The 20,744-nt window shown below is 36.1% G+C and overlaps 1 protein-coding gene across 3 annotated transcripts; it reads right to left on the reverse strand.

The window, feature by feature from the left end:
• Positions 1 to 1,289: 1,289 nt before the first annotated feature.
• LOC132629834 (uncharacterized) lies at positions 1,290 to 14,422 on the reverse strand. 3 transcript variants are annotated; one of them, XR_009578441.1, is made up of 8 exons: positions 13,921 to 14,422; positions 9,364 to 10,312; positions 5,926 to 6,929; positions 2,429 to 2,623; positions 2,147 to 2,227; positions 1,810 to 2,044; positions 1,658 to 1,700; positions 1,290 to 1,562 (listed from the first exon to the last, which is right to left on the reverse strand). XR_009578441.1 is itself a non-coding variant. In XM_060345212.1 (4 exons), the coding sequence occupies exons 2-4, from the start codon at positions 2,220 to 2,222 to the stop codon at positions 1,557 to 1,559; spliced, it is 462 nt and encodes a 153-aa protein (XP_060201195.1). In that variant the 5' UTR covers positions 2,223 to 2,623; positions 5,926 to 7,273; the 3' UTR covers positions 1,290 to 1,556. The 3 variants fall into 3 exon arrangements, 1 of the variants encoding a protein (XP_060201195.1); XR_009578440.1 differs by having other exon boundaries at positions 2,147 to 2,623; XM_060345212.1 differs by lacking the exons at positions 9,364 to 10,312; positions 13,921 to 14,422 and having other exon boundaries at positions 1,810 to 2,623; positions 5,926 to 7,273.
• Between the last annotated feature and the right edge of the window lie 6,322 nt (positions 14,423 to 20,744).

Consider the following 20,744-nt stretch of genomic DNA (forward strand, 5'->3'; position numbering starts at 1 on the left):
ATTCACAGGGTTCAAACTCCATCAAGACGTCTGGTTAAGGGCTGACAATTGCGGATTCAGGATTTAAAATTTAAGTGTTTGATATTTCAGCCCTTCTAAATTTATAAGTTCTATAAATTGAATTTGTCCATATTAAAGGGATTTCTTAAGATGAATACAAAGTTTTTGTAACTACTGTGTTCTAGCGACTCGATTGAATTTCGTTCTTTAAAAATTTATATTGTGCAAAAATGATAAAAGTAAATTTTCTTTTATATATACAAATTATCCAATCCCCAAAGCATAAGAGAAATTTTAAAATAATAGCAAATATGGTTCAAAATTGTTTTAAGTCGTACTGACTATGGCACTGTTGATCGATGCCAAAAGAGTAAAACTTTAAGGTTTTGCATGCATGAAGGATTCAATGAAAAAAGCTCTAAAAACATATGTTATGTTGCTTCGACACTTTAAAAATGTTATCATATTCATATCGGATTCTCAAAAGTTACACTATTTTTGAAGAATTCGACACGCCCATTGACACTTTTAAGAATCCGAGCACCGAGAAAGAAAAGATAGTGGACTTACCAGATGCAGTAGTGAATACGTTGAGCAGAAGAACAACTACACGCACATTTGATAATCCAAACTGAAATTCCACCACCAGCAATCATTACGTTATCGACGCTAACGTAAAATTTTCTGCGTCAATCCCTCTCTTTTGCATTTCTTTAAACACTTCATAACACTCTCCAAGTCTCTCTTTCTTGCACAACCAATTAATCACCAACCTATAAGTCTCAACCCCTAATTCACTCATCCTATTTACTCTCACTGATTGAAACACCTTCAACGCTTTGACATACTTATTATTCTTGAAAAGTATCTCCATCATAGCCTCAACACATGCAATATTAGGTTCAAAACCTTCATCAACCATTAAATTCCAAATCTTTGAACCTTCAATCACATCACCAACATCACAAAAACCATATATTAACCATCTATAAGTAACCTCATTCGGCTTTATCCAATCTTTCAACTTCAACACAACATGTTCAGTCTCCTCAACAAGCTTAGACCTACAAAGAACCTCAACTACCTTATTCAATACATCCACATTATACACATATCCAAACCTATTCATTAAATGAAAAACTTCAACACATTTCTTTAACTCCAATGGTTGAACAGAGAATAACTAAATTTTAAGCATGTTGGCAGTGCAGTTCTGCATTTTTCAGTCTACTCTTACTGGAAACAAAGTAGAAGGAAGCATATTTAAGTCAAACAGATGCAGTTTTCCATTGGAATAGTCACTTTTCGACTGTGTGCATGAGCGAATGTTTAGAATTCTACAACATCAATAAAGAAAATATGTCTAAATGTTCCGGAGAATAATGCAAGAAACTCAAAGTGACTAAGAGAATCCTAGAACAAACAAGAACATAACAAAGTGTTGACAAAAGCGATATCATAATCAGCGACATCAGTCAGAAAGCAAAATGGCTACTATTGTATACTTTTTTCTTCTGAGCTTCCAAATAAATGAACAATTCCCAAGCAGCTGGTCTCTAGTCCTGATGTTGTTACAATATTCAGACAGTAAGCAAATTTGCTTAAAGTTGAGACTTAAAGGTGACAAGAAATAAAAAAGAGAATGCGTAAAACTTACCAAGCAGAAAAATGAAGGATTCCTGAAAAGATACTCCTTAACCCTGAAAATAAAATAGTAGGTTTATACAAGTCAGATTACTAAAGCAAACACAGTCCAAATATGAACACCAACCAATGAAAAAAAATAGTACGTTTATAGGAGCATCTTACGTTGTCTTAGTCCATTCATTTGTCTCTGATACCTCCCAAACTACGTCATTCTTGAATGGTGTCTCGACCAAGTCCAGATAAACGCCTGATAAAAGTTCAGGAATTACACGCTCCAGCACATCTATCACCATAGTGAGACGAAAATCGGAGTGACGTTTGAAGTTTCTGGCATAAAATACAACTCCATTTGGCTTGTCATAAAGTGAGTCATGTGTGCGGCTCGGGGATCTTGGGTCTGTCGGAAAATAAAAGACTTTTTCGAATGAGGCTGGCTGGTCTTGAATTCGGGTACACCACCAATAAGCAACAAAATGAGTAGGAAGTTGGAAATTTTTACAATTTTTGTGGTCCTTCCGCATAACTTGATGTATTGCCTCAAGGAAAATCAGTTTAACTTGGGAGCTCCAACACATTGGGGCTTGATACAACCATTTTAGGTGAAACCAGAAAAGAAACAATTAGAAAAAGACATGGGTAACATAAGAACAGAGAAATTCATTGGAAAATATGAGGGAAGCCAAAAAACCTTGGATCTTTACATTCGTGAGAAGGTTAAAAACAGGTTTAATGACTGGAAAAAAGTAAATTTCCCACAAAAAATACTTCTTGCGAGACTTACTTATAGTCTGATTCTCCTTGTGGCCAATTGTCCAACAGGTCACAGTAGTTTTTTTTTTATCTCATGAGGCATGTTGAATTCAGGTTTGTGCAACTGCGCATTTGGTATAGGTCGCTCCCTGAGATCAGCTTGGATCAATTGTCTCACTCCCTTGAAATCAAATCTCTTTTCCTCCACTCCACCGAAATCTAGGATCTTTACAAAAAAATTCATAGCATATGTGCTTAAAAGAATTAAACTGCTAATAGAGAGCAGTATAATCATTTAACTCTATTAAATTGTTGAATTAAATATGACACGTAGCTGCCCACTTTCAGATTTAGCCCTAAAATCTTCCAACTTCCACTTAATCATAAAGTTACAAGTTCTGTACCAAAGTTTCTTCATACTAAAACTAGAAGAAGAACTGATTAGGTACTTACCTTTCTTAGGCTTTTGAAAATTGTAAAGACGTACACTTCCGTCTTTAGCATATAAAACTCCTCGAGGCAAGTTTCTATGAGGAATATTGAGAGAATGCATACAGTAGAGACCAGTGGCGTACACAGAATTTTTTGCAAGCAGTGTCGATATTTAAAAAAATTTAATTAAAAAAAAGTACTTTTAATAAGAGGCCTATAAGTTTTTTCATAGTTTTGTTTATAGTGTATATCCTTAATAACATAAAATCTTTAATTTCACTTAATAATATTATTGCTATCATTTATCTTAGTAAGTATTAATTCAAGCTAATAAGATGTTAACCATGCGTTAGCAATACAATCTGTTGGATATTGTTGTATAAAATTTATTTCCTAATATGAAGATATGAGTAGTAGTCTAATGCAAAATTCTAAAATATTTTTACAATATAAGTAGACAGTTTTCCTTTTATTGTTTACTTTTTTTATATTTCTACAAACTACAATATTGTTTAAGCGAAGCTCAAATCATAAAATTGACACTTAACTAAAAAATATTGGAGCCTCAAATTTTTAGGGGCCTAAAGCAAAGGCTTCACTAGTCTCCCTCCTTGAGCCACTTCTGAAGTGAACAAATGAATAAGTCACTATAACGACAACGTAATTTAGAAAAATACAATCAAGGTGTTAAATTACAACTCTCCTCGATGAGCTTCTATTTTTTAAAACGTATCCGTAATAAACTCATTACAAATATTACTAAATACTTTTTTCTTCACAAGCCACGAAATAACTACTCAGAAGCTCAACAAAGACAATAACTTATAAATCACTATAATGACATCATAGTTTAGAAAAACACAATTCAAGTATAAAATTTCAACTCTCCTCGATGAGCTTCTATTTTTGAAACTTGTCTATAATACACTCATTGAAAATATTACTAAATAATTTTTTTTTATACAAGTCATAAAACAACCATTCATAAGCTCTCACTTGGTTTAGAAACTTTATTTTTGGGTAGGTGTCAAATGATCCAGACCTGACTCAGTAAATTTTCTAAACAATGCTATGTTTTTTTTAAAAAAAGAAAGTCATTAGGGCTGATCAGATTCGAACACTCGACCTCGATAGTAAAACTAAAGGCCTAAACCAGCGCGCGGACGGAAGCACTTTTAGCGAGCAATGTCATTTTATTTATATATAACCCGTATATGTTTTGGTTCGCCAGATTATTCATGCATAGAAATAAGAAAATCTTTTTTTTTTATTTTTTTTTTATTTTTATAAAAGACACTAAAAATCCTAAAGCTACTAAATTTCTACTCGACACCCACTTACTACTTTCAAGTCTTCTCATTTTCCTTTTCAAACACTCCTCAAAAAATCAATCTGCCAAATGACCTTTTTACCCTCAAGATGCAACAAGTAACACATAGGGATGATAAATGCCTTTTTGGGCCGCGGGCCCAGTTTGACATTATTTTGAGACAAGTCTCCTATAAAGGAACACGATACCAAGGATCGAGTCCTGCTAGGTCCAAATGATATGATGCAAATAAGAGCGTCCTAAAGGCTGACCTAGGCTAGGGCTCACTAACAAAGGCTGTTCGAGGAGGCATGTGGTCGATAGCGGCTGCTTTGCTTTCCTCCTACTCCACGTTTGAACTGCCCCCTCCCTATGAATTTGGATGACTCTCGAAAAGGTCGTGTACGCTTATAACGTACTCCGAAACTTGTTACAGAAAGAATTGGGGGGTTATCCAAATGATGCTAGATATAAAGCGGTAACAGGCAATGAAAATGCGACAAACTCAGAAAAATAGCAAATAAGGCAAAACGATTAACCAACAAAACGTCCACCCAAGTGTCTCTAACCAAGCCAATACAAGTTATTTTTTTAAAAGCACGAATTCTAAAAAAAATTGCCAACAGAGTCCCCAGAGCTGTCACACTTTTTTTCCCCACAAAATGATTTATACGTTTAGTTCAAAAGGGTTTTCAAATTGAAAGTGACGAATTTTGTGATTCGAAAAGGGATTTTATTTAGAGAAAATGAGCCACTACCTGGCATCAAGTTTTTGTGTGCCAAGTCACCGTAAAATCAATATCCCTTTCAAAAGAAGTTTGACACTAAAAAACTGATCAGCGACAGAGATTCCAGTTAAGGAATTCTGTTGACCGGGGGGAAGGTGTGAGGCAACCCTCGAGACCCGTGGTTTTAGCACGGTCGCCTTAATTAACTCGTATTGGCTTAAATAGAAACTCAATAAGGTAAATCTCAAACAACAAACAAGCGCGCGCACAAAAGAGTTCAAAAATAATATCTAAATTATTACAACCCAAAATAAAAAGAATGCAGGAAAATAAACCTACACTGCCTATGCTATCCCCGACATCTCAGGGTCTTCTCACGAGCGGCCTCCATTTTACATTGATTTCCTCAGGGACATCCCACCCGGGAATGAATACATGATATTCGAAAGCGAGTAAGGGAAAACACACAAGCAATTAATAAACCTAACATATTTGTCTAACATTTATGTCGGATCTTAAAATTTGCCAATTTAATTCACGGGTCCCACAAGATTCTAGCTGTTGAAATGCAATAAAACATTTACGCCCAAACTTGCTTTTCTATTTCAATATCCAATCCAGCAACCCAATTACAAAACAAAGGAGTAAATAATTAAATTAAACAAAACGGTACCTAATCAAACTAGATCAAATAGAAAATAATACTAATAAAATGAAACTACTACATCCAACTAAAACTTCTTCCCTAACTCACGATCAGATTCACAATTCTTCATTATTTTAACCCCATGGCCCACTTCCATTAATCAACTACTATTTTAATCAATTATTTTCAAAGAGCAAAGCAAAAGACTAAATACTACTATAGAGAAATGACAGCTAAAGAAACAAAATGTAGCTACTTCCGTCTAAAATCAAACAAATAAGCAGTAACAAAACACAACAAATAAGAACCATTTAGACATAATATGGGAATAACATCAATCAAAAAGCACATTATCTAATAAAAAACCAATGAACAAATGAGATAAAAACAAGGGATTAAGTGAGAAATTGGACCTTCACAATGAGTCTCGTGCAGATTTCCGACAATTTGTAGAATGGGCGAGATTGCTCCGCAATGTAACGAAAAATACGATAACACCAAATCACCGACAGAAAGCCGCTAAATGGAATCCGGAACCTCAACTGGAAACCCCGTTAAATTTCAACTCAATGTAAATGGAATTCGGAACCTCAACTGGAAACCCCGTTAAATTTCAACTCAACGTGACAAAAAATTAACTAGTAAGGTGGTTGCACGGTAGTGCATTAGGGGTTATTTGAACGGAAATAAAAGTGAGGGACAGTTTGGTTGCTGGTTTCGGGAAAATGGAGTGGTTCACGGTGTATATGGAGGTATTTTCAGGCGGTTTTAATGGTGTTCATCGTGGAGTTTTAAGTGATGAAAATGGTGAGCTATGGTTAGTGATTATAATGGAGAGCTATGGTGGTTTGGTGGCTGTTAAAAAAAAAATGGAGAAGATGGGTCCTCTTTTGGTCTAAATGGTTGCTTATGTGTGCGGGGTGAATTAGGATATTCTTTTTTGTCTAGGGTAAAGGGAGAAGGGAGCGGCTCCTCTCCGTACAGTTTAGGTCCACTTTGTCCAGTGCAATACTAATCCTATGACACCTGTGCACTTTCAGATCTAACGATCAATAGTTATTTAACTAAAACACTCCCTATTGGCAACGTATGTGTAGTCGAAATCTTTCCCGAATGAGCCTGGGGATGGGTCATTTCCTTATCCAAATATGGAAGGCGGGTCAGACCGGCTATCTCAACTAATGTAGGTGTCATTTCACAATCCCCAAATTTGAAAATCATCTCCTGTGGGTTCCAGAATCTCAACAACGCCTCAGTCAAGTCAGGACGAGGTGTCATATCCATTAATGAAATAAGGATACCTAGTCTATTCATCAATTCTTTTTGTTCCAAGGGTTTGAACATTTTCCACTATCTACATAGCTTCTTTGGGATTTTAACAACCATTAATACTTTCGAGCGGGGTGACGTATCCATCCTGCATTTACCAAAACAAACTGTGAATGACTGACATAGACCTACGGATAGGTACTCCCGGCCCTCGGGATCTTGACAAGAGAAAATGACCTAAATGGACTAAAAGTGACAACGGGTGTACGATCTACCAAAGTTGACTCTCTATTGACCAAGCAAGAAAAGTACACGAACGACCTCACTTTTTGCCACAACTAACAAAGTGTAACGAAGGACATTCCCTACACCAACCCTAGACACAAGACCAAATAATGCCGGACCCAATGAGGGTTGCCTACGTAGCCAGCCTCGAAGGACGGGAATCAGATGTGCGTAGTTCGTCCCGATTAGCCTGTTAAGGACATTTTAAAAAACTGACCGCTGACTTGAAAAGAACAACTGTTTCTCCTTTTTTTTTTTCAAAAACATGGAGTAAAACAAAAATAAAAGTCCTTTTGGATTTTTAACTAAGACATGTACTAAAGAGACTAAAACGAAACAACAGAAATAACGAAAGTAAAATCTTTCTTGGAATTTTTATTTTGAACAAAATTCATAGAAATAAGAATATATATATATATATATATATATATATATATATATATATATATATATATATATATATATATATATATATATATATTTAATAAAACACACTAAAAATCCTAAAGCTACTAAATTTCTTTTCGACACCCACTTACTACTTTCAATTCTTCTCATTTTCCTTTTCAAACACTCCTCACAAAATCAGTCTGCCAAATGACCTTTTTACCCTCAAGATGCAACAAGTAACACATAGGGATGATAAATGCCTTTTTGGGCCGCGGGCCCAGTTTGACATTATTTTGAGACAAGTCTCCTTCAAAGGAACATGATACCAAGGATCGAGTCCTACTAGGTCCAAATGATATGATGCAAATACGAGTGTCCTAAAGGCTGACCTAGGCTGGGGCTCACTAACAAAGGTTGTTCGAGGAGGCACGTGGTCGATAGCGGCTGCTTTGCTTTCCGCCTACTCCACCCTTGAAATGCCCCCTCCCTATGAATTTGGATGACTCTCGAAAAGGTCGTGTATGCTTACAACGTACTCCGAAACTTGTTGCAGAAAGAATTGGGGGGGTATCCAAATGATGCCAGATATAAAGCGGTAACAGGTAATGCAAATGCGACAAACTCAGAAAAATAGCAAATAAGGCAAAACGATTAACCAACAAAACGTCCACCCAAGAGTCTCTAACCAAGCCAATACGAGTCATTTTTTTAAAAGCTCGAATTCTAAAAAAATTTGCCAACAGAGCCCCCAGAGCTGTCACACCCTTTTTTTCTCCCACAAAATAATTCATACGTTTAGTTCAAAAGGCTTTTCAAATCGAAAGTGACGAATTTTGTGATTCGAAAAGGGATTTTATTTAGAGAAAAAGAGCAGCCACCTGGCATCGAGTTTTGGTGTGCCAAGTCACCGTAAAATCAATATCCCTTTCAAAACAAGTTTGACTCTAAAAAACTGGTCAGCGACAGAGATTCCAGTTAAGGAATTCTGTTGACCGAGGGGAAGGTGTGAGGCGTCCCTCGAGTCCCGTGGTTTTAGCACGGTCGCCTTAATTAACTCGTATTGGCTTAAATAGAAACTCAATAAGGTAAATCTCAAACAACAAACAAGCACGTGCACAAAAGAGTTCGAAAATAATATCTAAATTATTACAACCCAAAATAAAAAGAATGCAGGAAAATAAACCTACACTGCCTATGCTATCCCCGACATCCCGGGGTCTTCTCACGAGCGGCCTCCATTTTACATTGATTTCCTCCGGGACATCCCACCCGGGAATGAATACATAATATTCGAAAGCGAGTAAGGGAAAACACACACGCAATTAATAAACCTAACATATTTCTCTAACGTTTATGCCGGATCTTAAAATTTTCCCATTTAATTCACGGGTCCCACAAGATTCTAGCTGTTGAAATGCAATAAAACATTTACGCCCAAACTTGCTTTTCTATTTCAATATCCAATCCAGCAACCCAATTACAAAACAAAGGAGTAAATAATTAAATTAAACAAAACGATACCTAATCAAACTAGATCAAATAGAAAATAATACCAATAAAATGAATCTACTGCATCCAACTAAAACTTCTTCCCTAACTCACGATCAGATTCACACTTCTTCATTATTTTAACCCCATGCCCCTCTTCCATTAATCAACTACTATTTTAATCAATTATTTTCAAAGAGCAAAGCAAAAGACTAAATACTACTATAGAGAAATGGCAACTAAAGAAACAAAATGTAGCTACTTCCGTCTAAAATCAAACAAATAAGCAGTAACAAAACACAACAAATAAGAACCATTTAGACATAATATGGGATTAACATCAATCAAAAAACACATTATCTAAGAAAAAACCAATGAACAAATGAGATAAAAACGGGGGATTAAGTGAGAAATTAGACCTTCACAATGAGTCTCGTGCAGATTTCCGACAATTTGTAGAATGGGCGAGATTGCTCCGCAATGTAACGAAAAATACGATAACACCTAATCGCCGACATAAATCCTCTAAATGGAATCCGGAACCTCGACTGGAAACCCCGTTAAATTTCAACTCAATGTGACAGAAAATTAACTAGTAAGGTGGTTGAACGGTAGTGTATTAGGGGTTCTTTGAACGGAAATAAAAGTGAGGGACGGTTTGGTTGCAGGTTTCAGGAAAATGGAGTGGTTCACGATGTATATGTAGGTATATTCAGGCGGTTTTAATGGTGTTCATCGTGGCGTTTTAAGTGATGAAAATGGTGAGCTATGGTTAGTGATTATAATGGAGACCTATCGTGGTTTGGTGGCTGTTAAAAAAAATGGAGAAGACGGGTCCTCTTTTGGTCTAAATGGCTGCTTATGTATGCGCGGTGAATTCGGATATTCTTTTTTGTCTAGGGTAAAGGGAGAAGGGAGCGGCTCCTCTCCGTACAATTTAGGTCCACTTTTTCCAGTGCAATGCTAATCCTATGACACCTGTGCACTTTCAGATCTAACGGTTAGTATGCATTTAACTAAAACACTCCCTATTGGCAACGTATGTGTAGTCGAAATCTTTCCCGAATGAGCCTGGGGAAGGATCATTTCCTTATCCAAATATGGAAGGGGGGTCAAACCGGATATCTCAGCTAATGTAGGTGTCATTTCACAATCCCCAAATTTGAAAATCATCTCCTGTGGGTTCCAGAATCTCAACAACGCCTCAGTCAAGTCAGGACGAGGTGTCATATCAATTAATGAAATAAGGGTTCCTAGTCTATTCATCGATTCTTTTTGTTCTAGGGTTTGAAAATTTTCCACCACCTACATAGCTTCTTTGGGATTTTAACAACCATTAGTACTTTCGAGCGGGTTGACGTATCCATCCTGCATTTACCAAAACAAACTGTGAATGACTGACATAGACCTATAGATAGGTACTCCCGGCCCTCGGGATCCTGAAAAGAGAAAATGACCTAAATGAACTAAAAGTGACAACAGGTGTATGATCTACCAAAGTTGACTCTCTATTGACCAAGCAAGATAAGTACATGAACGACCTCACTTTTTGGCACAACTAACAAAGTTTAACGAAGAACATTCCCTGCACCAACCCGAGACACAAGACCAAATAATACCGGACCCGATGAGGGTTGCCTACGTATCCAGCCTCGAAGGACGGGAATCAGATGTGCGTAGTTCGTCCCGATTAAACTGTTAAGGACATTTTAAAAAACTGACCGCTGACTCGAAAAGCACAACTATTTCTCTTTTTTTTTTTTTCAAAAACATGGAGTAAAACAAAAAATAAAAATCTTTTTGGATTTTTAACTAAGACATGTACTAAAGAGACTAAAACTAAACAACAGAAATAATGAAAGTAAAATCTTTCTTGGAATTTTATTTTTTGAACAAAATGCATAGAAATAAGAAAATCTTTTATTTTATTTTATTTTTTATAAAAGACACTAAAAATCCTAAAGCTACTAAATTTCTTTTCGACACCCACTTACTACTTTCAAGTCTTCTCATTTTCCTTTTCAAACACTCCTCAGCAAATCAGTCAGCCAAATGACCTTTTTACCCTCAAGATGCAACAAGTGACACATAGGGATGATAAATGCCTTTTTGGGCCGCGGGCCCAGTTTGACATTATTTTGAGACAAGTCTCCTACAATGGAACGCGATACCAAGGATCGAGTCCTGCTAGGTCCAAATGATATGATGCAAATAAGAGTGTCCTAAAGGCTGACCTAGGCTGGGGCTCACTAACAAAGGTTGTTCGAGGAGGCACGTGGTCAATAGTGGCTGCTTTGCTTTCCACCTACTCCACGCTTGAAATGCCCCCTCCCTAAGAATTTGGATGACTCTCAAAAAGGTCGTGTACGCTTACAACGTACTCCGAAACTTGTTGCAGAAAAAATTTGGGGGGGGGGGGGGGGGTTATCCAAATGATGCCAGATATAAAGCGGTAACAGGCAATGAAAATGCGACAAACTCAGAAAAATAGCAAATATGGCAAAACGATTAACCAACAAAACGTCCACCAAGAGTCTCTAACCAAGCCAATACGTGTCATTTTTTTAAAAGCTCGAATTCTAAAAAAAATTTCCAACAGAGTCCCAGAGCTGTCACACCCTTTTTTTCCCCACAAAATGATTTATACGTTTAGTTCAAAAGGGTTTTCAAATTGAAAGTGACAAATTTTGTGACTCGAAAAGGGATTTTATTTAGAGAAAAAGAGCCGCCACCTGACATCGAGTTTTGGTGTGCCACTATTGACCACGTGCCTAACTAACAAAGTTTAACGAAGAACATTCCCTGCACCAACCCGAGACACAAGACCAAATAATACCGGACCCGATGAGGGTTGCCTACGTATCCAGCCTCGAAGGACGGGAATCAGATGTGCGTAGTTCGTCCCGATTAAACTGTTAAGGACATTTTAAAAAACTGACCGCTGACTCGAAAAGAACAACTATTTCACCTTTTTTTTTTTTTCAAAAACATGGAGTAAAATAAAAAATTAAAATCTTTTTGGATTTTTAACTAAGACATGTACTAAAGAGACTAAAACGAAACAACAGAAATAATGAAAGTAAAATCTTTCTTGGAATTTTATTTTTTGAACAAAATGCATAGAAATAAGAATTTTTTTATTTTTTTTTTAATAAAAGACACTAAAAATCCTAAAGCTACTAAATTTCTTTTCGACACCCACTTACTACTTTCAAGTCTTCTCATTTTCCTTTTCAAACACTCCTAAAAAAATCAATCTGCCAAATGACCTTTTTACCCTCAAGATGCAACAAGTAACACATAGGGATGATAAATGCCTTTTTGGGTCGCGGGCCCAGTTTGACATTATTTTGAGACAAGTCTCCTACAAAGGAACGCGATACCAAGGATCGAGTCCTGCTAGGTCCAAATGATATGATGCAAATAAGAGTGTCCTAAAGGCTGACCTAGGCTGGGGCTCACTAACAAAGGCTGTTCGAGGAGGCACGTGGTCGATAGCGGCTGCTTTGCTTTCCGCCTACTCCACGCTTGAAATGCCCCCTCCCTAAGAATTTGGATGACTCTCGAAAAGGTCGTGTACGCTTACAACGTACTCCGAAACTTGTTGCAAAAAGAATTGGGGGGTTATCCAAATGATGCCAGATATAAAGCAGTAACAGGCAATGAAAATGCGACAAACTCAGAAAAATAGCAAATAAGGCAAAACGATTAACCAACAAAATGTCCACCCAAGAGTCTCTAACCAAGCCAATACGAGTCATTTTTTCAAAAGCTCGAATTCTAAAAAAATTTGCCAACAGAGTCCCCAGAGCTGTCACACCCTTTTTTTTCCCACAAATGATTTATACGTTTAGTTCAAAAGGGTTTTCAAATTGAAAGTGACGAATTTTGTGATTCGAAAAGGGATTTTATTTAGAGAAAAAGAGCCGCCACCTGGCATCGAGTTTTGGTGTGCCAAGTCACCGTAAAATCAATATCCCTTTCAAAACAAGTTTGACTCTAAAAAACTGGTCAACGATAGAGATTCCAGTTAAGGAATTCTGTTGACCGAGGGGAAGGTGTGAGGCATCCCTCAAGTCCCGTGGTTTAGCACAGTCGCCTTAATTAACTCGTATTGTCTTAAATAGAAACTCAATAAGGTAAACCTCAAACAACAAACAAGCGCGTGCACAAAAGAGTTCGAAAATAATATCTAAATTATTACAACCCAAAATAAAAAGAATGCAGGAAAATAAACCTACACTGCCTATGCTATCCTATACTATGCTATCCCCGACATCCCGGGGTCTTCTCACGAGCGGCCTCCATTTTACATTGATTTCCTCCGGTACATCCCACCCGGGAATGAATACATAATATTCGAAAGCGAGTAAGGGAAAACACACAAGTAATTAATAAACCTAACATATTTCTCTAACGTTTATGCCGGATCTTAAAATTTTCCCATTTAATTTACGGGTCCCACAAGATTCTAGCTGTTGAAATGCAATAAAACATTTACGCCCAAACTTGCTTTTCTATTTCAATATCCAATCCACCAACCCAATTACAAAACAAAGGAGTAAATAATTAAATTAAACAAAACGGTACCTAATCAAACTAGATCAAATAGAAAATAATACTAATAAAATGAAACTACTGCATCCAACTAAAACTTCTTCCCTAACTAACGATCAGATTCACACTTCTTCATTATTTTAACCCCATGCCCCACTTCCATTAATCAACTACTATTTTAATCAATTATTTTCAAAGAGCAAAGCAAAAGACTAAATACTACTATAGAGAAATGACAACTAAAGAAACAAAATGTAGCTACTTCCGTCTAAAATCAAACAAATAAGCAGTAACAAAACACAACAAATAAGAACCATTTAGACATAATATGGGAATAACATCAATCAAAAAGCACATTATCTAAGAAAAAACCAATGAACAAATGAGATAAAAACAGGGGATTAAGTGAGAAATTGGACCTTCACAGTGAGTCTCGTGCAGATTTCCGACAATTTGTGGAATGGGCCAGATTGCTCCGCAATGTAACGAAAAATACGATAACACCAAACCGCCGACAGAAAGCCGCTAAATGGAATCTGGAACCTCGACTGGAAACCCCGTTAAATTTCAACTCAATGTGACAGAAAATTAACTAGTAAGGTGGTTGAACGGTAGTGTATTGGGGGTTGTTTGAACGGAAATAAAAGTGAGGGACGGTTTGGTTGCTGGTTTCGGGAAAATGGAGTGGTTCACGGTGTATATGGAGGTATTTTCAGGCGGTTTTAATGGTGTTCATCGTGGAGTTTTAAGTGATGAAAATGGTGAGCTATGGTTAGTGATTATAATGGAGAGCTATGGTGGTTTGGTGGCTGTTAAAAAAAAAATGGAGAAGATGGGTCCTCTTTTGGTCTAAATGGCTGCTTATGTGTGTGCGGTGAATTCGGATATTCTTTTTTGTCTAGGGTAAAGGAAGAAGGGAGCGGCTCCTCTCCGTACAGTTTAGGTCCACTTTGTCCAGTGCAATACTAATCCTATGACACCTGTGCACTTTCAGATCTAACGATCAGTATTCATTTAACTAAAGCACTCCCTATTGGCAACGTATGTGTAGTCGAAATCTTGCTGGAACCAATTCTCTGTTTTTCCTTGTTCCTTTTGATCAAGTTCTCTATATTTATATATAGGGGTATCAATAGTTTTTTTAAAAAATAATAATTTATTGGTACCAAACCTTACCGAACCAATTATTAAGTAGTTTTTTTTTTAAATAATAAAACTAAAGGTTTCTACATAAATTTGTAATCGTACCGAAAAATTACGTAGATTTTTAATTTTATACAAATAATCCCGAAAAAAATACCGAACTATATCAATATCGAAGAGAAACCGAGATGAAGAGATGGTTTTAAAAAGTCTAGTGTTGGTTATATAAAATTAAAGAACCGAAAAATTGTATGATATAAATGTTATAAAATTACCGGGTGAACCTATCACCGACATCCCATTAGAATTTACTATTTTCATGATTTTTTAATAATTATTATTTTCATTTCAAGCATCCAAAAATCAGTAAATTTCAAACCCCAAATCTCAATCACGTTCAAAACTTCAAATTAAATACTCTTGTTTGTTTTATTAGGCTGTTTTTGTAATTGTTCCCAACAATTCATAGCAACCTGGATTCGATGACATGTAAAAGAAAACTGGAATAAGCATTATTTTCAAATCCCTTGCCAACCGGAATGATTTTGGTTCCAGCAGCTTTTCGGCTATATATATGTTGCCAATAAAGAAAAGATAAATAGAGAACTAATACAATTTTAACCGTGGTTTAGGAAGTATTTTAGTTAAATGAATATTGATCATTAGATCTGAAAGTGCACAGGTATCATAGAATTAGCATTGCACGAGACAAACTGGACCTAAACTATACTGGAGGGGAGCCGTTCCCAAGGGAGAGGGTCCCCTCAAGTAATGATTCATCTGGTAATGTTCAATGGGGTCGTGAGATATCGCCACGTGTCCAAAAACATTTTAAAGATCATGTTTTTTCTGTGCGTACCATATCCAATTTATGTTAAAAAATTTGTTTTCTTTTAAAAGCGAAAAATTCCAGCTTCTTACTCTAACTAAGCTATGATGCATACTCCATATTAAAAGCGAAGAATATATGACTGAGTATTTGAGCTCTATAGAGAAAACTTTAATGGAAAATAAAGCCATAAAGTGAGACGAGAGAAGGTGAAAATTTGACTTGAGTATTTTTCCATCAGTTATGGACTAAGGAGTCGTTTGGTAGTTGATTAGAGTTATGCATGTGGCAATAATATATGAGTTATTTATGAGAAAATTTATGTTCTCTCTGTTCTAAAAAGATTGTTCTACTTTCCTTATTAGTTTGTCCCGAAAAGATGGACACTTTTCTATATTTAGAAACAATTTAACTTTATGAGATGATTTACAGCTTTACAAATATCTAAGATTTGTTTTGGATCACACATTTCAAAAGTCTTCATTTATTTCTTAAATTTCGTGTCAAGTCAAACTAGGACAATCTCTTTGGGACGGATGGAGTATTATTTTATGCAGATATTAGTAGATATTAGTTATTTATGTATTAGCTATTCTACCTTTTGCCCTGCATAAAATAATACATAGATTCTCTGCGGGTTTCTAAATTGCAAACCAAACACCTTACTAATTTTATACATGAATAACTTATCTCATAACTAGCTACGAAACACAGTATTACTTATGTCGGATTTTAATACATGAATAACTTGCTCCTAACTAGCTATCAAACGACCCCTAAAAGTTTGCCGGAGTAATATTTTTAAACGGACAGGATATCCACAGAAAAATCCTGACCTTTAAAATTGTTTTGGACACGTGGTGACATCTCACGACCCCACTGAGCATTACCGGATGAAGCCTTACTGGAGGGGATCTTCTACCTAGGGTTGATTAGTGTGTGGCTTAGGAATTTTGGAAAAAGAATCCTATGTAGAAATGTTATCATGCGTGCTGGTGTAGGGTATGAAGTAAAGAGGTATTCTGGCTAGAATTGTTATCATGTGTGCTAGTGTAAGGTATTAAGGAAAAAAGTATCCTGTGTAGAAATGTTATCATGTGTGCAATATTATTTTTTACTCCTTTTTCTTGATTTTCGTTTTCCGTAAATAAGCCTACTAAATAAAATAGAATAATCGACACATCAAAAATTAAATTTAAAAGAAATATTTGGACGCTAGAAGGTGAGACACCCGGGGAGGATCAAAATTACGTGTCTACAATTATTTCAAGCAGTTAACAAGAATAGTAGTATAATTTTTTAAAAAGATTCAAAAATAGTATAAATGTAGGTGTGAGTAACGATTTAGGTAATATTTTATTTAAAAATTTAACGAACAACAAACAAATATAAAATGTAATTGTGAGTAACGTTTTACTCATATTTCGTTACTATGAGTGACGACACTCTGTTCTAAATACTGCTACTCAACTGCGTTAATGTTCGTATATATATATATATATATATTTGAAAATCAAGATACTCAACTGTTTTGTGTGCTTTTCCATAAATCTTAGTTGTTGCATTGGTACTCTTTATTTTAGTTATCGCTCTTGTCTGGCTATATGGACTATGGTGGAATTCGTGAAAGGAATCAGATGAAAATTATTTTGTCAATGTAAGAGAAAAAAAAAAAAAAAAAAAGAGTACTTGAGAGAATAACCCCCTTCCATTACGGTTTGCAAAGGAAATTAAGCTATAGAATTTGTAATAAAAATATGTGATTTTCACTTCGGTCCTGCTTAAACTTCTTCTTTTTTATATGGTAATTAGTTTTTTCTTATTAATCACTAAAGTGGTTCAGTCCTGCTGAAAATAGTTAACTTAAATTTTTAAGTGTCGAGATTCATATGTTTTTTAGTTATTCTAGGTGCATGATGTTTGTATTATTTAGGTACATTATTTTATTATCTAGGTATATTATTGGGCCCACAAAGAGTGATGAGGGAGAAGACAAAGGAAAGAGAAAAATCCACCCCTCCGTCAACGGGTTCGGAACCAAAATGGCTCCAAAAAAAATATTTTGAACCAAAATGCCCTAACAAAAAAAAAGTTACTAAAGTACCTATAGCGCAGTATTTTACTGCGCTATAGTACTAACGGAGACAACCCCGTTAAGTCCTATAACGCAGTAAAATACTACGCTATACGGAATACGCCTCAACGTATAACGCATGATTTTACTGCGTTATAGGACACCACAAAACCACAAATTTCCCTTTCCATTCTTCCCTTATTACGTAATAAAAACTTTTTTACGTAGTTTAGCCGTATATTAATCATGCTTTAAGACTCCGAAACTTCAATATTTTATATAGAACTCTAGTTATATTTGTACAATTAATAAAATAGACTCAACACATCAAGAATACGTGATACTTTGAATTGTCGTTTTAATGGTTGAAAAGTGCTCGAAGTCCTTTTTTGTTTGAAGACTTGTAGTCATTAGCTTTAAGTTATTTATCTTTTAGGGTTTCGTCTTATTTTTAAATTAATGCTTAACTTTATTTCGAATGTGTCACGTTTTTTTTTTATTATCAATAATAAAGACTAATGATAATATTTATAAATATGCAAAAAATGTATAATATTTACGATAAATTGTACAACACTAATGTATATACACTATCGAGGATGGGTCCCACATGTAGTATGGCGGAGACTATCCCTAGGCCTAAGGCTCATACCATCCCCACCGCCCTCGCCATCGTCTCCGTCGCCCTTTTTCCTCTTAATAACTTGGCGCTCCAAGTCATGATCATCTCCTCTTCCCCTAGCCCTTGCGCCCTTAACTAGAACGTGCTTCTTCTTGGGATCTTGTCCCTCTAGCACGCTCAGAACCTCAGGCTGAGCTGGGTCTGGAAACTGGACCTCTTCCTCGTCGGGAGTCGCCACCGCAGGCGCCGAAGGATGAACCTAAAAAATATATAAATATTAGTATCATTTCTTATTTATGTTGAATACATTAACGTTATTTATTTAATCAAATCTATGTGTCAACGGGCGCTTGAGAAGACTCCTGAGATGGGTCTGTAGCCTCCTGAGATGGGTGTGATGGTGAATATGAGGTAGTCTCCTGGACGAGATGCTGTTCGAAGTTCAAGTAAAGGTTATAAAAATTAAATAAACATTTACCTTATATTGAATAAAATTAGTTTAAGTAAAAAACTTACATGCGCCTCGGTAGTCTCATGAGAAGACACCTCTGCCTCGGCAGGCTGATGAGAATGCTCCGGAATGGGCAGCTCCTGTGGACCCACTGGCACCGAATCCTAAAATATGAAAAAAAATGAAATAATAAGTACTTTAAATGATCAAATATGTATATTAAATATTGACCTTATATAGAATAAAATAAATTTTAATAAAAAGCTTACCTGTGGCTCGGTAGTCATATGGGAAGACACTGCTGGCTCGGCATACCCATGAGAAAATGCCTGAGTGGGTGGCTCTGATGGACCCGCTGGCGCCGAATCCTAAAATATGAAAAAAATGAAATAATAAGTACTTTAAATGATCAAATATGTATATTAAATATTGACCTTATATTGAATAAAATTAGTTTTAAGTAAAAAACTTACATGCGCCTCGGTAGTCTCATGAGAAGACACATCTGCCTTGGCAGGCTGAGTGGGTGGCTCTGATGGACCCGCTGGCGCCGAATCCTAAAATATAAAATATTACTAAATAATGAATAACATATATATATATATATATATATATATATATATATAAAATAAATAATTTAAATGAAAAAATATGTATTTTAAATACTAACCGGGATCAAAAACTCATCAAAGTCAAGAATCTGGGCTCCTTCTGAATTCCTCACAGGCCGCTCATCGGCTAATGAAGCGCGTAACGCCGCCCAATCAACGTTATCACGCTCCTCCATGTATGCATTATGGCTCGGCTGTGATGAAGACCCGGGTATCTCAGCAAGTAAGAGCGCCGGCGTAAACGTAGGTGAGTCTCCAGGTGAGCTGCCACCGGCCTGGATGGGCTGCGGATGGACTAGACCGTGAACGCCCTTTGGAATGGGATCGGCCTCATCCGCCTCATCTACCAGTCCTCTGTCACACCCCATTTTAACCGGAGTTAAAGTACAAGTACGACATATTGGAGATTCCTGTTTTTGTTTATGTTAAAGAGTCGCCACCTAATTATTTATGGTGAATTAGGACACCTAAATTTATTAAAGTTATTTTAAAGTTAACTCTGTTTTAAAAGTCTGCGAAACTTAAGGTTCTAGGTAAGGATTCAATTAGTCTAAAAGGAAGGTATTAGGCATCCTTTAAGACCCATTAAAAATGGTTAACCGACCGAACTTAGGATTAGTTAGGCTAAGCGTAAATATAGGTATTATCCTATAAAGTAGTTTATTTAAACTAAGAAGAGTAGGAATTTTAGTGTTTTAAAAGTAAAAAGCAATAACTAAAATGTGTTGCGGGATTTCGGCTCTTTGTTGACTGGTCTAATAACCCTTCTAATTCTTCAATATGACTTAATGAAGGTTTGACTTTCCTTGACTTCAAATTCCTTTTTTAGTCTCTTCTTCTGCGGCTTTAAAACTGGACAGTGTAGACATTTCTTCATCTCCTTTACTTATATCACATTGAAACTTTAAATCTCCCGATATTTGTTTACTTCGTATAAGTGTCCGTAGCTGTTGTGGCCATTGCCATTGTTGATTCTACATTTTCAGATGTTTCTTTTATTAAGGAGTGGCAACATAGAACAAAGCAATCCTTATTCTTCTTCACATTAATAGTTTCTTCTAACACAACAAAACACATAATTAAAGATAACGTCATTCTAATGCAAATAAGTGAAAGCAAGCAGAATGTGTAAGATGACCCATAGCCATGTCCGGCTTCAACAGAAACCGGAACCTCCTATATTTTTTTTTGCCGTCCAAGCAGTGCAAAGGCGAGGAAAATGAGGGTGTGCGGGCTCCGCGTAATGGCGGTGTCGTCGAGTTTCGAAGTGAAACTCTTCGTCTCCGGTTGTACATGCGAAAATAAAAGAAGATTGGATTAGAAAAAAGGGAATCGATTCTTAACATGTTGCAAACAGATTCAGTAAGAAAACAAGATCACATTTAATCTCTACTATGATTTTAAGTAATTCATAATCTATTCACATTCAAGATCAAGTTGCCAGTCATTTTAACAAAACAGTAAGGTATGTATGCTATTTCATTTTATTAGAAGGTTACAGAATTCAAAAAAA

This window comes from Lycium barbarum, chromosome 3 (genome assembly GCF_019175385.1).
Source record: "Lycium barbarum isolate Lr01 chromosome 3, ASM1917538v2, whole genome shotgun sequence".
In the NCBI taxonomy this organism is placed as follows: Eukaryota; Viridiplantae; Streptophyta; class Magnoliopsida; order Solanales; family Solanaceae; genus Lycium; species Lycium barbarum.